General features: G+C 44.2%; 1 protein-coding gene across 2 annotated transcripts in view; it reads left to right on the top strand.

The window, feature by feature from the left end:
* Vps45 (vacuolar protein sorting 45 homolog) overlaps nucleotides 1–15,845 on the top strand; it is a 61,234-nt gene that overhangs the window by 13,787 nt on the left and 31,602 nt on the right. Inside the window, exons 11-13 of one of the 2 annotated variants that reach the window (XM_028856233.2) lie at nucleotides 8,092–8,250; nucleotides 9,031–9,138; nucleotides 11,217–11,338. In XM_028856233.2, the coding sequence (XP_028712066.1) occupies nucleotides 8,092–8,250; nucleotides 9,031–9,138; nucleotides 11,217–11,338 (389 nt within the window). Of the gene's footprint in view, nucleotides 1–8,070; nucleotides 8,251–9,030; nucleotides 9,139–11,216; nucleotides 11,339–15,845 lie in introns of both variants that reach the window. The other variant, XM_028856232.2, reaches the window with a different exon arrangement.

The following is a 15,845-nucleotide window of genomic DNA, read 5'->3' as shown; positions in this document are numbered from 1 at the left end:
CGTGTGAGCACCTGCTGCGTGTGAGCACCTGCTGCGTGTGAGCACCTGCTGCGTGTGAGCACCTGCTGCGTGTGAGCACCTACTGTGTGTGAGCACCTGCTGCGTGTGAGCACCTACTGTGTGTGAGCACTGTGCCAGGCAGAGAAAGCTGCAAAGACGAGTAACTCTGTCACCAGTATGGAACTTGGCTTACCACAGAGTTATAAAGATACTTAAGATGGGTATAAACCAGGTGTGGTAGCCCACAACAATAATCCTAGCACTTGGGAGCTGAGGCAGGAGGATCACAAGTTTAAGGCCTGATTATGCAACTTAGTAAGACCCTGCCTCAAAATAAACTTAAAAAAAAGGAATTAGTTACTAAAGATTGCTTTTATTTCACAAGCATGATAACATGCTACATATAAATGCTATAATGAGGTTATAGGAGAATAAAGATAAATAAGACACCATCCTTGCCCTCAGTGTGTTCACATTGTCAGAAGAAAGAAAGCAATTTAAAGAATTGTGGGCTACAGAGATGGCTCAGAATGTAAAGTGCTTAATGCTTCAGCATGAGGATCTAAGTTCAGGTCACCAGCGCACACATGAAAGGGCAGGTGTGCTGGTATGCACCCGCCATCCCTGCACTAGGAGACAGAGATAGGCAGATCACGGGGTTAATGGCCAACCAGGCTAGCCTGTTGGTGAACCACAAGTTCAACGTAAGACCCCGTGGAGAACAGTCAAGGAAAGGCCCCCAGCATCAACCTCAGGCTTCTGTATGCATACACATCTGCACACATGTGTACGTACATACATGTAGAAATGATAAGGAACTGTAATCTCATGTAGTAAGTATATAACCAAGACCTTCACAAAAGCACATGGAAATACAGAGGAAGAACAACTGTTTCCTCAATAATGATCTTTCAGATTCTTGATGAAGAGGATGTAAAAAGTAGTTCTGGATAAGTTGGAGTGCATACACTAAAACAGGAAACAGGAGCAACACTCAGCGGGGAGGAGCAGGCATGGAACTGTGAAACATGGGTATGAGTGCTGTGCAGCTAGTGGAGCACAAGCTGAAGAATGTCTTTAATAAGCTAGAGAGGGGTTTGAAGGGAGGGCAGGAGCTTAGCTCAATGGTAGAGGGCCTGCCTGGCATGCTTAAGGGCCTGGGTTCAATCCTTTATAACACACACACACACACACACACACACACACACACACACACACACACATGAGAGGGAGGGAGGGAGAGAGAGGGAAGGAGGGGCAGACAGACAGACAGACAGAAGACCAGGTTGTGGTATTGAAAGGAAGTTGAGCTTCAATTTTAAAATGATGGGAATCACCAGACGGTTTTAAAAGAAAAATTATATAATCAGACCCTAACCTTAAGAAATATATAGTCTGGTTGAGTACACAAAATTAAAACACAAGAAAAACTACATAATGTTTCAGGATATTACTTAAGTCAAAACTGATTGTGACCATAAATAGACAAAGTTATTAGAGGCTTTTCTCAGAGAGGAAATGTTGAGATGGAGTGCAAGGAATGCTAGAATTGGGAGGAGGGTTTCAGTCAGGAATAACGGCAAAGGTTGGCATGCAGAACCAGTGAACAGTTTGGCCTACTGAGAGTGGGCGGGAAGAGAACAGGAGGTGAGGTTGAGCTGGTAAGCAGGAGCTGACTGGAGAGGTGAGGTCTGCTTGCTGAGACAGGCAGAGATCGCGGGGTCTGAAATGAAAGTCAGCAGTTCCAAGGCAGGACTGTAGAAAACGGAGTTATTGGGGGTGTGAGGGATGAAAAGAGACTTGTAGGAAATAATAAGGACAAGTAGGAAATAATAAGGGGCAAGCCCACGAGTCATGGAGAAAGAGGGAGCAGTCAGTGATAAATTCAGATGAGGCAGGCAGAACAGAGGTAACTCCAGCTTCCCAAGAAACGCTGAAATCCTTCTGTCAAAATGACAGAAAACAAAATGACTCATCTGTATGTGATTCCATCGAAAAAAGACAACTTAGGAATAAGTCCTTGAGAGGCGGTAACTTCTGAACCACAATCACATTTCTTCATCAATGGGGCCCCAATTCTAAAACTTACCTTCTCTTCCTCTACTGAATTAAATAAAGCCAGCTGTGTATGTTGGACACAGTACAGCTTTGGAACCATACTGTCCTAGCTTTGGTGAGCATCATATTCACCAAAGTTTCCTTGAAAAAATGACTTTTTCCCACTGTGCTAGGAATAACAACTTCAGGTTTCTGTGTTGCAGTGAGGATTCAGTGTGACACAGAGGGTGCTTGGTGACATTGGTTTCCTCACCCTACACAGTTCCATGGCCAGTAGAACTGAACGGTAGCCCTGGATATGGTGCTCTAGTCCACCAGTCTTTACTGGCATCCACAGGTCTTGCTTTGAAGTGTTAAATGTTTATCAAGATTTTCTGAAAACACTTTAAAAGTCATGAAGCTGCTGTTTGCTTTATAGTATTATGACATGAGTCCTCATCACTCTTTATATTGTCCATGGTCTGTAAATCTTCACAAAGAACTCAGTTATTGAGACTGACATTGTATCTTAATTCTTAAGCATTAAGTATAGGTTGTAAGTATAGGTTGAAAGAGGTGGATAGAAAACCTGAGGTCTGCTAACAGTTTCATAGACCCTTACAGTTATTCCTAGACCATGTGTGTGCACATCTCTGTTTATTATGTTTGAGACAAGGTCTCACTGTATCGCCATGGCTGGCCTGGAACTCACTCTATAGGTCAAGCTGGCCTTGAACTCACAGAGATCCACTAGCTTCTGTCTCCCACGTGCTAGGTGTAGCTCTTTTAATTCAAGGGGTGCCATACTCTACAGAGACCTGCATTTTGTTTTCTCACTTAACCATGTGTCTCAGAGACTGTTTCAGATCAGAACCTTCAGTCTGATGTGTTTTGATTTTACTTTCTTAACATGTGTTTATCCTTTGACAAGGTCATCTATATATATAATGTATATATGTATGTATATAATATAATTCTGGGTCCCTCCTTACCCTCTCCTTCTCCTCCTACAAGTCATCTGCTACTTTCATGGCTTTTTTTTTTTAATTTTGCTAAATTAGTGTTCTTTCATGAGCATGTTTCAAAAACAAACATACACACACAGAAAAGAACTCTATTTGTGATCTGACCACTGTCTGGAACTCACATTTTTAAGGTTTCTTGTGGGGTATTAGAGTTGGACGGGCAGCAGTCATTGGGCTCCCCTCACCACAGAGGATTTTTTCACGACATGATTTAAATAGTCCATAAAGGGAACTTTTGTTTAACAGTGAGTGGATGCCAGGGGTCTGCCCCCAGATGACTTGACCTTAGATAATAACGTCATAAGCAAGGAATTGAGGTTTTGAATAGAGCTCGGGTTTGCTTTATTGAATAGTAAGTGTATCATGGTAAGAAAAAATGCTCATGTGTCCCATGTAAAAGCTGACCTATAAACTTGTGCCACTTCTGACCAGTTCCATAAAAAACAACAGGAATTTGATTCAGGAAGAATCTCATTAGAAACAAAGCGTGGTGTGCTCTGACTGAAGCGCCTGCCTGGCCTCAGAGGGAGTGGCTTGACAGAGGTGAAGATTTTCATGTCAGAAAGAAAGCAGTTCCCGCCTGCACCAGTGTTGCCAGAGCGCAGCTCTTCATTTGGAAGAGAGAACGGCTTTACGCCCTGGTCCCTGACCTTGGGTGAAAAATCTCAAATCACACTGTAAATGGCCTGTAGAAAAATGAAGAGACAGTCCTGTTTAAAACCTCATGGAATAGCAGCAGAGAACTTGAGCCTTTGATGACTTAAGTTTGGAAAAGTTTGTTAACTGCTCTAAATCCCAGTCCTTTTGTCTATAAAGTGGGAGAAAATACTAGTATTTATCATATATGATAACTTCACCACTATGTGCAATAATACTTAATAGCAAGTCTATTTTTTCTTTTGTTTTTTGTTTGTTTTTATTTTTCACATTTAGTGTGTGTGTGAGTGCATCTGCGTGCTCATGCATGCACACATGCACATGTCATGATACATGTGGAAGTCATCGAGAATTTGTTCTCCTTCCACTGTGTGGGTCCTATTCATCAGGTTTGGCAGTAATCACCTATATCTGTTAAGCCATCTCGTTGGCCCCTCTTTGGGGTTTTTTGAGGCAAGGTCTCACTCGGTAGCCCAGATTGGCTTTTATCTTGTGACAGTCGTCCTTTCTCAGACTCCAAAGTTCTGGATTACAAGATAGGGCCATCATGTGCAGCAGTCATGCATGATTGCACATGCCCGGAATCCAAGAGCTTGAGAGATGGAGCAGGAAGAGCAGGAGGTCAAGAGCATCTTCAGCTACAAACTGAGTTTGAGGCCAGCCTGGGCTTAATGAGACCCTGTCTCAAAACCAGGAGCCTGAATGTTGATTTAGATGGATTACCAGTCAGTGAGATCAGGTCCTGCCTCCTTTCCATTTCCCAGGACTCTCGACCCCAGCACTCCAGCTCTTGATCTTGAATGCTAGGGACAGTTGTTTACTACAGCAGCCTGCCGAGCTCATGTGCTGACACCATCTTGCTGTCCTCAGCTGTTAGCTGTTATTTGCTGACTGTTTGCACAGCAGGGGGGCGGATTCTAAAGACTAAACCAGAAAAGAAGGGAGGTTCTCCTTGGCCACTGAGTTCCTCTGTAATTTGTACAAGAATTCAGATGTTTTTGTGTCATTAAAAACGTGCTGTCATGCTGCTTGATCACAGTTCTGATAGAAGAAGACAGGAGTGGGGGGATCTAGCCTTAAACTACAGAAGATTCTCTAGACATCAGAAAAGAGCTGTCTTCCCCTTAGGTTCTGAAGGATGTGTTAGCTCCTTTTTGAAATTTGACCACAAAGAGTGTGTTTGCTCTGATTTACCTGTTTCTGGACTATGCCTATGGAAGACCAGAGCACAGTTTTATTTTTGCCAGCTCGTCCTTATTTATTTACTCTGTGTGTGGGGGGGGTAGGGATCAGAGAACATTTTGTAGAGTCCCACCTTGTGGAGGGTAATCTAGGGATCAACTTAGATTTCAAGCATGGAGGCACACATCTCTATCCACGGAGCCATCTCACTGCCACAGTCCTGACTTTTGGTTTTCAGTCACTCTCACTATATAGACCAGGCTGACCTTGAACTTAGAGATCTTCTCACCTCTGCCTCCCTAATCCTAACTTCTTAAGTAGACAGGAGTTTGCTGGTTTGTTCTTCATCCAGCCATTGTTATATGGTATCGTCCTTTTTTCTCTTCATAGTGGAGACTTATGAGGATCTCAGCAAGGAAAGAATAATCAAATACCCATCATATAAATCTGTTGTTTCCGACAAATAAACATGCCGTGTAGAGACACCCTCTAACCCTTCCTTCTCTCCTCTGGTTAGTCCTGAAATCCCTATGTTACTTATGCCCCATTAGTCAAGTAGAGAAGCCGGGTAACCTCAAGGGCCGTAGTTCAAAGTGAAGTTCAAGGATAACATGGGTCCAGCAAACAAAACACCCCACTTCCCCAGGACTACAGAGCTGAAAGAGAGGCAAGAACTCAGCTTGTGTCGACACACTTCTTTCCAGAAGGAGGGTCTGAGCCAAGGTCCTGAAGGACAGCAGAGTCCTGCCAGGAAGTCTCATGCCAGTGCGAAATCTTAAGGAAGATAGCGGCAAGACTCGGGACGCGGGAGGTCACTAGAAAGGAAGTGAACAGGGAGGGCCCAAACTCATCACTGCAGTAGTCTGACTGCTGCCGTGCTGATGTCCCTGTGTAGTGCATGGGCACGTGAGACTCGCCGAAAAGCGCGGTGGTGGCATAGCCCCAGAAGGGGCAGGTCAGAGGTGGGAGGGGGGCTTCAAGGGTGGGAACCAGACACTGCCGGAAGGGGGTGAGAGTTCACAGTGCCCTGAGTTTGCCAGGTCGCAGGAGGCGGGGGGGGCTTACATATATGCACATATCTGATCATTTTTGCCCTAGAATGTCTTTACATAATTATAGGAAATAATGGAATGTTTTAACAGATCTCCTCAGTGGGCTGTATTCTGTGGAAAAGTTACCACAAAAGAAAAGAATAAGGAAATTCTTATGAATGTGGTATCTAAGGGAAATTTTCTCCCTTTTTGATCCTTTAAAAATTTTAATAAACATTAACCAGAAAAACAACCACGGGATCCTTCCCAGAGAGCGTTCTAGTTGAGAGCTTCCCCTGTATAATGATAGTCCCTGTGCCTGTGCTTAGAGGAATCCCGCACCTTGGACATGGCTGCCCAGGGCATAGGCTCGGGCTCAAGCTTTCTCCGGGATATAATAAGGTCTTAAGAGTAAGCCACGCTGTGAAGTACCATACAGTGGTAACATCCAGTCAGTGCCCTTTAGGGGTCTGCTGCTCTGTCACAGCTCTTCCTCTGATTTCCATGTCCCTACTAACGGGCTCTGCGCTCAGCCTCGGCTCACTGCAGCACTTAGAGGGATTTTCCCGACTATTGGGTTCTGTTGATGGTGGTGAAACGCTTTCAAAGCTCTACACATTGTTCCTGAAAAGCTCACAGTCTACAAAACCATGTACTAGATATAAAAAAAAGTTATGGGGGAAGGATTATAAGCTGACCAGTTAAAGCCTAACTTAAAAAAAAAAAGAAAGAAAGAAAGAAAGAAAGCTATCTAACTTTGTTGGAGCACTAATAATAATAACAGCCCTAGCCAGACGTGGTAGCTCACACGGAATCCCAGCACTTGAAGGCACACACATGAGAAACCCCACAAGTCCACATAGCAAGTGCCAGGCCCACCTGGGTGACCGAGTGAGACCCTGTCACAAAAAGTCAAAATACTAGATAAAGTAACACCACCACAGTGAGCTCACCAGCATTTGCACATGGAAAGAAGTCAGCCCGTCTCCACAGCCTTATTCTTGGGGTTAATGTTTTCTTTGGGCTCTAAAGTCCTAAAAATGTTTGCTTTTTATGGGGATTAATTGTGTCAAATGTGACCTGAGCAGCATACTGAGGCTGTCTTCATCAGTCGCTGGGGTGTGTCTTTTGTCCTGATTTGGTTACAGTGAACTCTCTTTGCATCCTCATTTGCCTTGCCCTTTCCCCAGACCCTGAGCACAGTAGGAAATATGGCAGCTCCTGAAGTCAGAGCTCTAGACTTCTTGTCAAGGCCCTCGTCCAGCACTTGGGGCTCTTCCTCTCTGGACATATTGGCAGTGCCCTCTTTGTCCTAAGGAAGCCTGTCCGTGCTGAAGAGTTGACATAGGAGCCGGACGTCTTCTGCCTTAGCCGACAGACACGTGTGCACGTTTCTCAGGCTCATGGAGCCAAAGTGCTTCCCAGCAGCATGCTCTGGCAGAGTGGCCCGTGTGTGTTCGTCCCTCAGAGACTCTGAACTCACTGAGGACAGAAATTGGCCAGAACACATCAGTGTTTCCCCAGCAGTGCCTGGCTTGGCGCCTTCTGGGGGCCTAAAATGTATCTTTGTCTTAAATTAAATTAAATTATGTGCTTTACTGTATAATAAATATAAATATGTGTCCTGTAGGAAGGCCCTTAATGAAAGATGACCAAGTCCAAACATGACAAACATTACTCTGTCCCTTTGCCTAGCTCCTGCCTCTTAGATTGTACATTCTCCGTGTTAGAGATTACATGCTATTACACACATATTTCTCTTAGCCATCTTGAGACATGTTGTTACTTCTGGTGTCTCCTGAAGTATTAAAGCCCAGTGTAAGTCTACCAGCTTCTGTCTATTTGTATACAGAGGAGTGAGCAACCCTAAAAGAAAGCAGTCCTTGACCAGAAACTGGTCATTTCTGTTGTGCGCTGTGTCGCTGAAGTGGAAGCAGTCTGTGCTCCTGACATCACCAAGGAGATGACTCAGACTGTCAGGAAAGGCAAGAACAACAGGTGCTGAATCCATTTTTCCTAGAGCCGTTACAGTCGGAATTATTCCTAGTCAATACTTCCATTGAATAAGAAACAGGACTTCCTGTATGTCAGCTGAGATGTGTCTCCACCACAAGAGATCACTCACGTGAAAGGATTAGCATTGGTTTGTCTTTCTCCAGAATGTGAAGAGACTCCTGCAGAACCCTAAAGTCACAGAATTCGACGCAGCTCGGCTGGTGATGCTTTATGCTCTACATTATGAGCGCCACAGCAGCAACAGCCTGCCAGGCCTCCTCGTGGACCTCAGGAGTAAAGGCGTTTCTGAGAAGTATCGGAAGGTAACCTGATGGTGTGCCTGGGTGGTTTTCATTTTAATCGCACCTCACTGTCTATCCCAGGGGAGCCTCACTTGCGGTCCTCCTCTCAGCCTCCCAGATGCTAGAATTACTGGCATGTACTGTGTTGCTAAGCTCCTCCCCAGAGGGAGATTGAAGCAATGTCTACTCCTCCTAAGGTCCCAACAAGCCAAGACACAGTTCTTCCAAAGTTGATTCTGGGGGACCAATGGGTTCATTAGGCTTCCTAACAGAGTATAGATAAGGGGTAACTTATCAGGGTGTGGGTGCCCCTCCCCCAAAAGGCCTTTACCCTGCAAGAATGAGGGCTCCCCTACAGCTACATCGATGGTGTCCCCGCTCTAGTCTCCCCTCCCACGTAGCCCCTTCCTGATACATAAGCTTTTAAGGCAGAGCTGCATACGACAGGTGGTCCGGAGCCTCGGATACTCAGCCGAGGGGGCACAAGCAGTCGGCTGGCCCCGCTGAGAGAGTCCTTTTACAAGGGACACAACTGAGCTCCCTAGTGGCAGTTACTTGACTCAGAAAACAGTCACTCACAGCATAGCACGATACCCAACGGCAAATTTATATATGAAGTCCAAACCCCAGGAACCAAGCCTGTTATAGTCTCGGCCCCAACCAAAGGTAAATCATCCTGTTCATTTACAAGGTGCATGAATCTGTCCTCTCGTGTCTCCATTGTTAAGAGTCGTTCTATAGTGAGATGGGCTTCCTGGACCTAAGCAGTGAAAGACTGCTCCCTTCCTCTCTCTTCCACAGCTCGTGTCAGCAGTGGTTGAATACGGCGGGAAACGGGTGAGAGGAAGTGACCTCTTCAGCCCCAAAGACGCCGTGGCCATTACCAAACAGTTTCTCAAAGGACTCAAGGTAGGGCTGTCTGTTCCGGGCTTTCCTACCTGCGACTCAGTTACAACCCTGCAGCACAGCGTGAACTGATAGGATCTCAGCAGCACACCCTCCAAGAGTGCTGCTGGGTCCACCCAGGCGGTCAGAGCAGACACTTAGTCTACAGCGCTGCCCTCTGCGCTGCACTGGACCAGGGAGATGATGGGAAGAACTGGGCGTGCTCCCAGAAGTGCAGACAGTCGGCTAGTGACATCAAGCTTACTGTGTGCAATGTAAAATTTGTTAAGTGCGCTCTCTGTCTCTGTCTCTGTCTCGGTCTCTCTCTCTCTCTCTCTCTCTCTCTCTGTTTTTGTTTGTTTATTTTGTTGTTTTGTTTTGTGTTTTGAGAAGGAGACTCACGTACTCATGAAGCCCAGGCTAGTTTCAAACTCACTATGTAGCCAAGAATAACCTTGAACTTCTCCTCCACCTCCCAAGTGCTGGGTGTACACTACTCCACCTCGACTGTGCTGTGCGTGCTAAGCACAGTCTACCAACTGAGCTACATCCCCAGCCCAATTTCTCTTTGAAGAAAATCAAAAAGAAAGTACAAACTTCTGTTGTGCTTTAAAAATACTAACCTGTTTATGTATATGTGTGTGTGTGTCAGTGTTTGTGAATGTTTGTCTCTGTGTGTGTGAATGTCTGTGTCAGTTTGCACACATGTGTGAAGAGGAAAGAGATCCACCTCTAGTGACATTCCTCAGGAGCCAGACACCTTGTTTTTTGACATGGACACCTAGGACTTTCAGGCTAAGCTAGGCTGGCCAATGAGCTCCAGGGATCTGTTTCTCCCCCCACATACCCCCTCCTAGGGTCACAAGTGGGTATGTCTTAGCTTCTTTTCCTGGTGCTGCAATCAGATATCTTCACAAAGTAACTTAAAGGAGAAAGGGTTTCTTTAGCTACAGTTCCAGGATAATCTGTCATTGCTACATGAGTCCAACACAGGGCCTTAAGGAGGTCAGTCACAGTGCCCACAATGAAGATGGGTCTTCCCACATGAATGCACATGGTCAAGGCCATTCCCCACAGGCATGCCTAGAGGCCTGTCTGCAGGGAATCTGGACATTACTGTCTCGGGGCTCCACTAGACCTAGCTTTGACTTGGTAGAGGGATCGACCTCGGGTCCCCGTGTTTGTGGGCGAGTACTTCACCGCCTGAGCTGCCTCTGTCCCTGACCTGCCCTTTCTGGTGCTCAAAATTAACTTCCATCTCTAGTTTCTCTGGTGTTTCCTGGTGGGTTTCTATGTCCGCTGGCTATTATTTAACATTTTCACAAAAGAATGAGATTCAGATGAGATAAAAGATTCCAGATTTTTTAATACCTGGAAAAGTTTATTGAAAACAACTAGCTTTAAATTTAGTACTTTTGGCTGGGCAGTGGTGGTGCATGCCTTTAAACTCATGAGGCAGAGGCAGGGAGATCTCTGTGAGTTCAAGGCCAGCCTGGTCTACAGAGCAAATTCCGGGATAGCCAGTGTTATTATATAAAGAAACCTGTCTCAAAAAACAAAACAACAACAAAAAAAATTAGTACTTTTGTAAGACTGGAGCAATTTTGTCTAATTAAAATAATTTTTAAAGATTCTAAAATTCTGGACTGGGGAGTTGGTTCGTTTGGTCAAGTGTTTGCTGCTCAAACCTGAGTTTAGGCCCCCAGCAAACACACAAAGCAAATACAGTGGTGTGCATCTGCCCCCATTGCTGAGGGGTGTGCAGAGAGTGGACAGGGGTCCCTGGAGCTCTCTGGCCAGCCATCTAGCCAAATCTGTGAGCTCCAGGTTCAATACGAGATCCCATCTCAAAAAATATGGTAGAGAGCCATCGAGGAAGACACCAATGTTGACCTCTGACATTCATGCACACGCACATGCACTTTACCCACCTGTACATAGACACACAAACTTCCTATTTGATTCTGTTTGATTCCTATCTAATACATGTTTGATTCTGTCCCATAAAGTTTCTATTGAGTATATGCCCCTTTCTGATGTATCATTAAATGTTATATTGCTAGCTTCCTCAAAATAACATAAGAACCATTTCCATATTTTAGGGAGTGGAGAATGTGTATACACAGCATCAGCCTTTCCTGCATGAGACCCTGGACCATCTCATCAAAGGCAAGCTTAAGGAAAACCTCTACCCTTATTTAGGGCCCAGCACACTCAGAGACAGGTAAGGTGACAAAGATTAGTGGTAACAACTGGGATCGCAGAACAAGCCAGAGAAACTGGAAGTGCCCAAGACACCCAGACCTTGGCCTGGAAGAAATGAACTGTGTGTGTGGGGGGGGCTGCTAGGACCTGGGTTCTGCAGTCCTGTAACTGTAAAATATCTGAATTCTGCTGACTGCCAGTGAACCTGGAAGAGAACTCCAAGCTGCAGATGAGGTCCTGGTCTTGCCTGGTGGCCTGAGTTCAGCAGAGAACTCAGATCTAACTTACGCATGGTCTCTGACCCACAGAAACCATAAGTCTATAAACTGTGTGGCTCTTAAGATGTCACAAGTGGTCAGTTTAACTTATCAAAGTTCAGGCTTGGTCCGGCAGTGCGGGCCTGAAAGCCCAGGTCCTGTGGAGGCTGAGTCGGTAGGGATGGCAAATTCAAGGCCTGCTGAGGCGTCAGAGTGAGTTCAAGACCACCACGCCTGTGTAACTTAGACCCTGCTTCAAATCTAAACATGTGGGAGAACGTGGCTTGAAGTGAGAAGAGAGAGTTGAGAAAATAACTCAGAAGTAGGATGCTTGTCTACCGTGCATGGGGCTCTGGATTTATCCCCAGTTACTCAAAAAATAAAATAATGTCAAAAGTTTTAGCGTTCATACTCAGTCTGAATAAAATGCTTCTGTGTTCACTGTTCAGAACACACAAGCATTCCAGAAGCAATTTTTTGACACTGTAACAACCTATGCAAGAGTTTGGTTTTCACCACTTTTCAAGACTGAAGCTTATCATTTACTAAGCGAAATTTTAAATTTATGTATTTTCTGAGAGGAGTTATCAAAGATTTTCTCTGAATTCTGAAGATTTCTTTATTTCTGTCATATAAATTTGTGGTCTTCTTACTCTACCAACTTTCTAGTACTTTGTTTACATAACACTAAAAAATAGATTAAGAAGAAACCAGAAAATGAGAGGAGCCGGTCAAGATGGCTCAGCAGGGAAAGGGACTTGTTGGCAAGCCTGAGTTCTGTCCCCAGGACCCACATGGTGAAGGAGAGAGCTGAGTCCCAAACTGTCCTCGGACCTAGAGACACACTCCATGGAGCGGGTGTGTGAGCACACTCTCTCTCTCTCTCCTCTCTCATACACACACACACACACACACACACACACACACACATCAATACAGAGTTACAGAGTCACCGAGAAAGCAGGGAGTCTAGACCACTGTTCCTGACCACACTGACATGCTGATTACTGACTCCTGTTGTTTCAAGCTGAAGAGTCTTTGGGTTTTGCATATGTCGGCATTACATTTGAGATCCCCTGCCAAGCCTGAATCATTTACTTGCTTTGGAACAAAGAAACAGGTGTTTTAGATCCCTCCGACCCCTCCCTATAGCCTGTATTTTAGCAGCATATCAGTTTCCTCTTATGCTCTATGGCATCTGTCACTTGGCGTTTCCAACATTAATGCTCAAAATAGATATGCTACTTGATTGCCAGCCAGAGCAGGTTGTTGCTGGTTTGGGTGAGGATTGGACTTTGCCAAATGTGGCCAGAACACAAACTGAGAGACCTGATTAGCAAAGCCATCATATGTGTCCCAGGAGAAAATGATGCCTTTCTTTAGTTAGAACTTTAATCCAGTGGTTAATTTTAATAAAAACAAAACTTGTCCATACCAATTTACTTAAGCCAACTTAAAATTTACATCATACAAATTCTAGCTAGTTAAGAATTATAGTCATAAATACTTATATTGGACCGCATGGTATAAAGGGCCCAGCATATACAGTTGGAATCCGTTGGGTAATTTAATGTGAGAATTTTACTGTTGATATAATTCATCTATTTCAACCAGTAATTATCTAAGAGCATAGTGTTTTGTAGATATAATGAAACTCAGAAAAAGGAAAAAGTTTTGAGATTTGTGGGTGAGTGATTCTTGTACATTGTATTTTTTTTTCTTAGTCCCTTAAAAAGAAGACTATATGGTCAAGAATTTTTTTAAATCCAAGGTTAACACCAGCTGCTATGGCTGAGTACAATCCAGTCACTCAAACAGTGTCTGGGGACCGTGAATTAAGACCCAGAGGTGTCCGAAATGACAAAAATAAAAGTCTCTCCAAATCTCTCACCTGTTTAAGAAGCTTTTGAAAAATCTTGTTCTTGAGGCTTCTAATTAATTTGATAAGACATTAATAATAGATTTCATATGAGAATTGCTGAATGCAGTTAAGAGCATTTGCTGCTGTTCTAGAGAACCTGAATTCAGGTTCCTAGCACCCACAACCACTTTCAACTCCAACTCCAGGGAATCCCACACTCTTCTGGCCTCTATGAGCACCCACTTATACATGGTATATGCTCATACAAACACATATATAAAAAATATTTAGCTTTAAAAAATTAAAGAATTGCTCAGTGAAAAATTAGCTACTTATTGCTAAAAGGAAGCCCTGGACCAGATGAGTCTGTTAGTGTACATCAGCAAACCTTCCTGTGTTGAGTCATTGCCAGCAAAGCTGAAATGATGTTCTCCCCCACAGTGCTTATTAGCTGTCGGCATCTGTTAGCATTGTCACTGTAGCTAAACATGTATACAGTGAATTATGTTGCTTTATTCTTGATACAACAGATGTTTACTGGATGCTTTCGGTGTGTTAGAAATTGTTGTAGACACTAGGGCTGTGGAAGTGGCAGGAAAGACATGGAACTTACCCTTCAGGCCTCCTTTAGAGTAAACAAAAGTGCTTCAAAAAGCTGAATGGGATGAAAAGCTGCAGAGTAACTGTGAGGCCAGAGAAGTTGAGATTGGACAGAACCTCTCAGAGGATGTGCTGTTTCAAATGGATTTTTAATTTAGAAAAAAAAGCCAAACACGTGGCGATTAGAAAAGGCAACTGGGGCAGAGGGAATGCCAGAGTAAGGGTCTCAAAGAAGGGAGAGCTCACCTATGAGACAGACAGAAGTGCTGGGTAGAGTGCGGTGTGCATGGGGAGGGAGGCTGATCGGTACAGGACTGGAGCTCTTGGAGCCTGTAGGCTCCAGTAAAGTTTGTTTTTCTTTCCTTTCTTTATTGTTTTGTAAATATAGGAAGACATGATAAAACAGTGAGCCAAACCACAGTTACCTTTTTTTCTTCTGAGATATCTATCGTACTGTATAGTCCTGACTGGTCTGTAACTTGCTCTGGTAGACAGGACTGGCCTCAAACTCTCAGGGATGTCTGCCAGCTTCTGCCGCCCTAGTGCTGGGAGTTAAGGCTTGTGTCACACCCACTCCATACTGTGTTGAAATGATACCTTTGTAAGAGACTGGATTGCTGGTGAAAAACGAAGAAGAAGAAGAAAGGACATTGCTTACGTTCATGTAAGACGTAAGAGTGACTTGGCTAGATAGGAAGGAAAAGCAGTCTATTTAAGAAAGTACATCAACAGATCAAGAGTGACAGACACAAGGATAACACTCAGGTTTAGAGGAGAAATTAAGAATTTTGTTGAAATGCCCATTTAATAATGAAATAGAAACGTCACATATTCCTAGGTGTGGTGACCCACACAAGCAATCCCAGCACTAAAGAGCCGAAGACAGAAAGTTGAAGGCTTGCCTAGATTCCATAGCAAGACCTTACTTCAAATCAATTCTGTCTTCAGCTGGGAGTTGGTCAGGTATTGGGCATATAGATGAGATAGGACCTCTAAGGGAGAAAGAGAAAAGAATATTGCTCAGAATGCAGCCCTGAGCACAGGCCGGGAGCCAGCAGGAGACTGCACAGGAAGCAGGGCAGTAGAAGACAGGGCGGAGGCCATGTGGTAGGCCACACCCAGTCTACTGAGAGGTCAAAACAGTTAGTGGCATGAAGGTTGTTGGTGATCCCCAAGTGCCCATAAGATTTGGAAGCCAAGTTTCAGTGAGTTTAGAAGCTAAATTAGGAAGTTGTATATGATAAAAGATGAGATAGAAATGTGTGTTTGAATCTAATTTACTATGAAAATTTAAGTAGAACTTCCATACAAAGTCAAATGCCAATTAGTGGACATAAGTTTAAAATATACCAAGTGAGCTTAGTTGTGTGGTTTTCAATGACTTTTTTTTAACTATACAAGGTTAAATGTGAAGAGGGCAGATAGGTCCAACCATGATTCTAGAAAGTGGAAATAGGAGGAAGAGATTGGATAGTGAAATAAGTATTGGTGGTTAGATTGGAGGAACAGAATGTTATTGCATATTACAATATTAATATAGGTAAGCTTTAAGTTGATGGGTGATTAGTGAAGAAAGGAGATCTTAAATTCACAATTTCACGGGTGGCTCACGTGTTTGTCATGTAGGCTGTAACATGGATGGTACAGTAGTAGAAGGAAAGTTGGGTGTAACTTGTGTATTAGGTGAGTGAGCCACGCTGGTGTCAAAGTCTCTGAAGTGTTGAAAAGAAGCATGCAGAGGAGGACAGTAGGCAGAACTACATCTCTAGAGAGGAAGAGTGACCAGGAAAGAGCGCAGCGTGTTGTGG

The sequence above is a fragment of the Peromyscus leucopus genome, chromosome 6 (assembly GCF_004664715.2).
Source record: "Peromyscus leucopus breed LL Stock chromosome 6, UCI_PerLeu_2.1, whole genome shotgun sequence".
Lineage (NCBI taxonomy): Eukaryota > Metazoa > Chordata > Mammalia > Rodentia > Cricetidae > Peromyscus > Peromyscus leucopus.
Note: the sequence above shows the minus strand (reverse complement) of the source record. Positions and strands in the feature narration are given on the sequence as shown.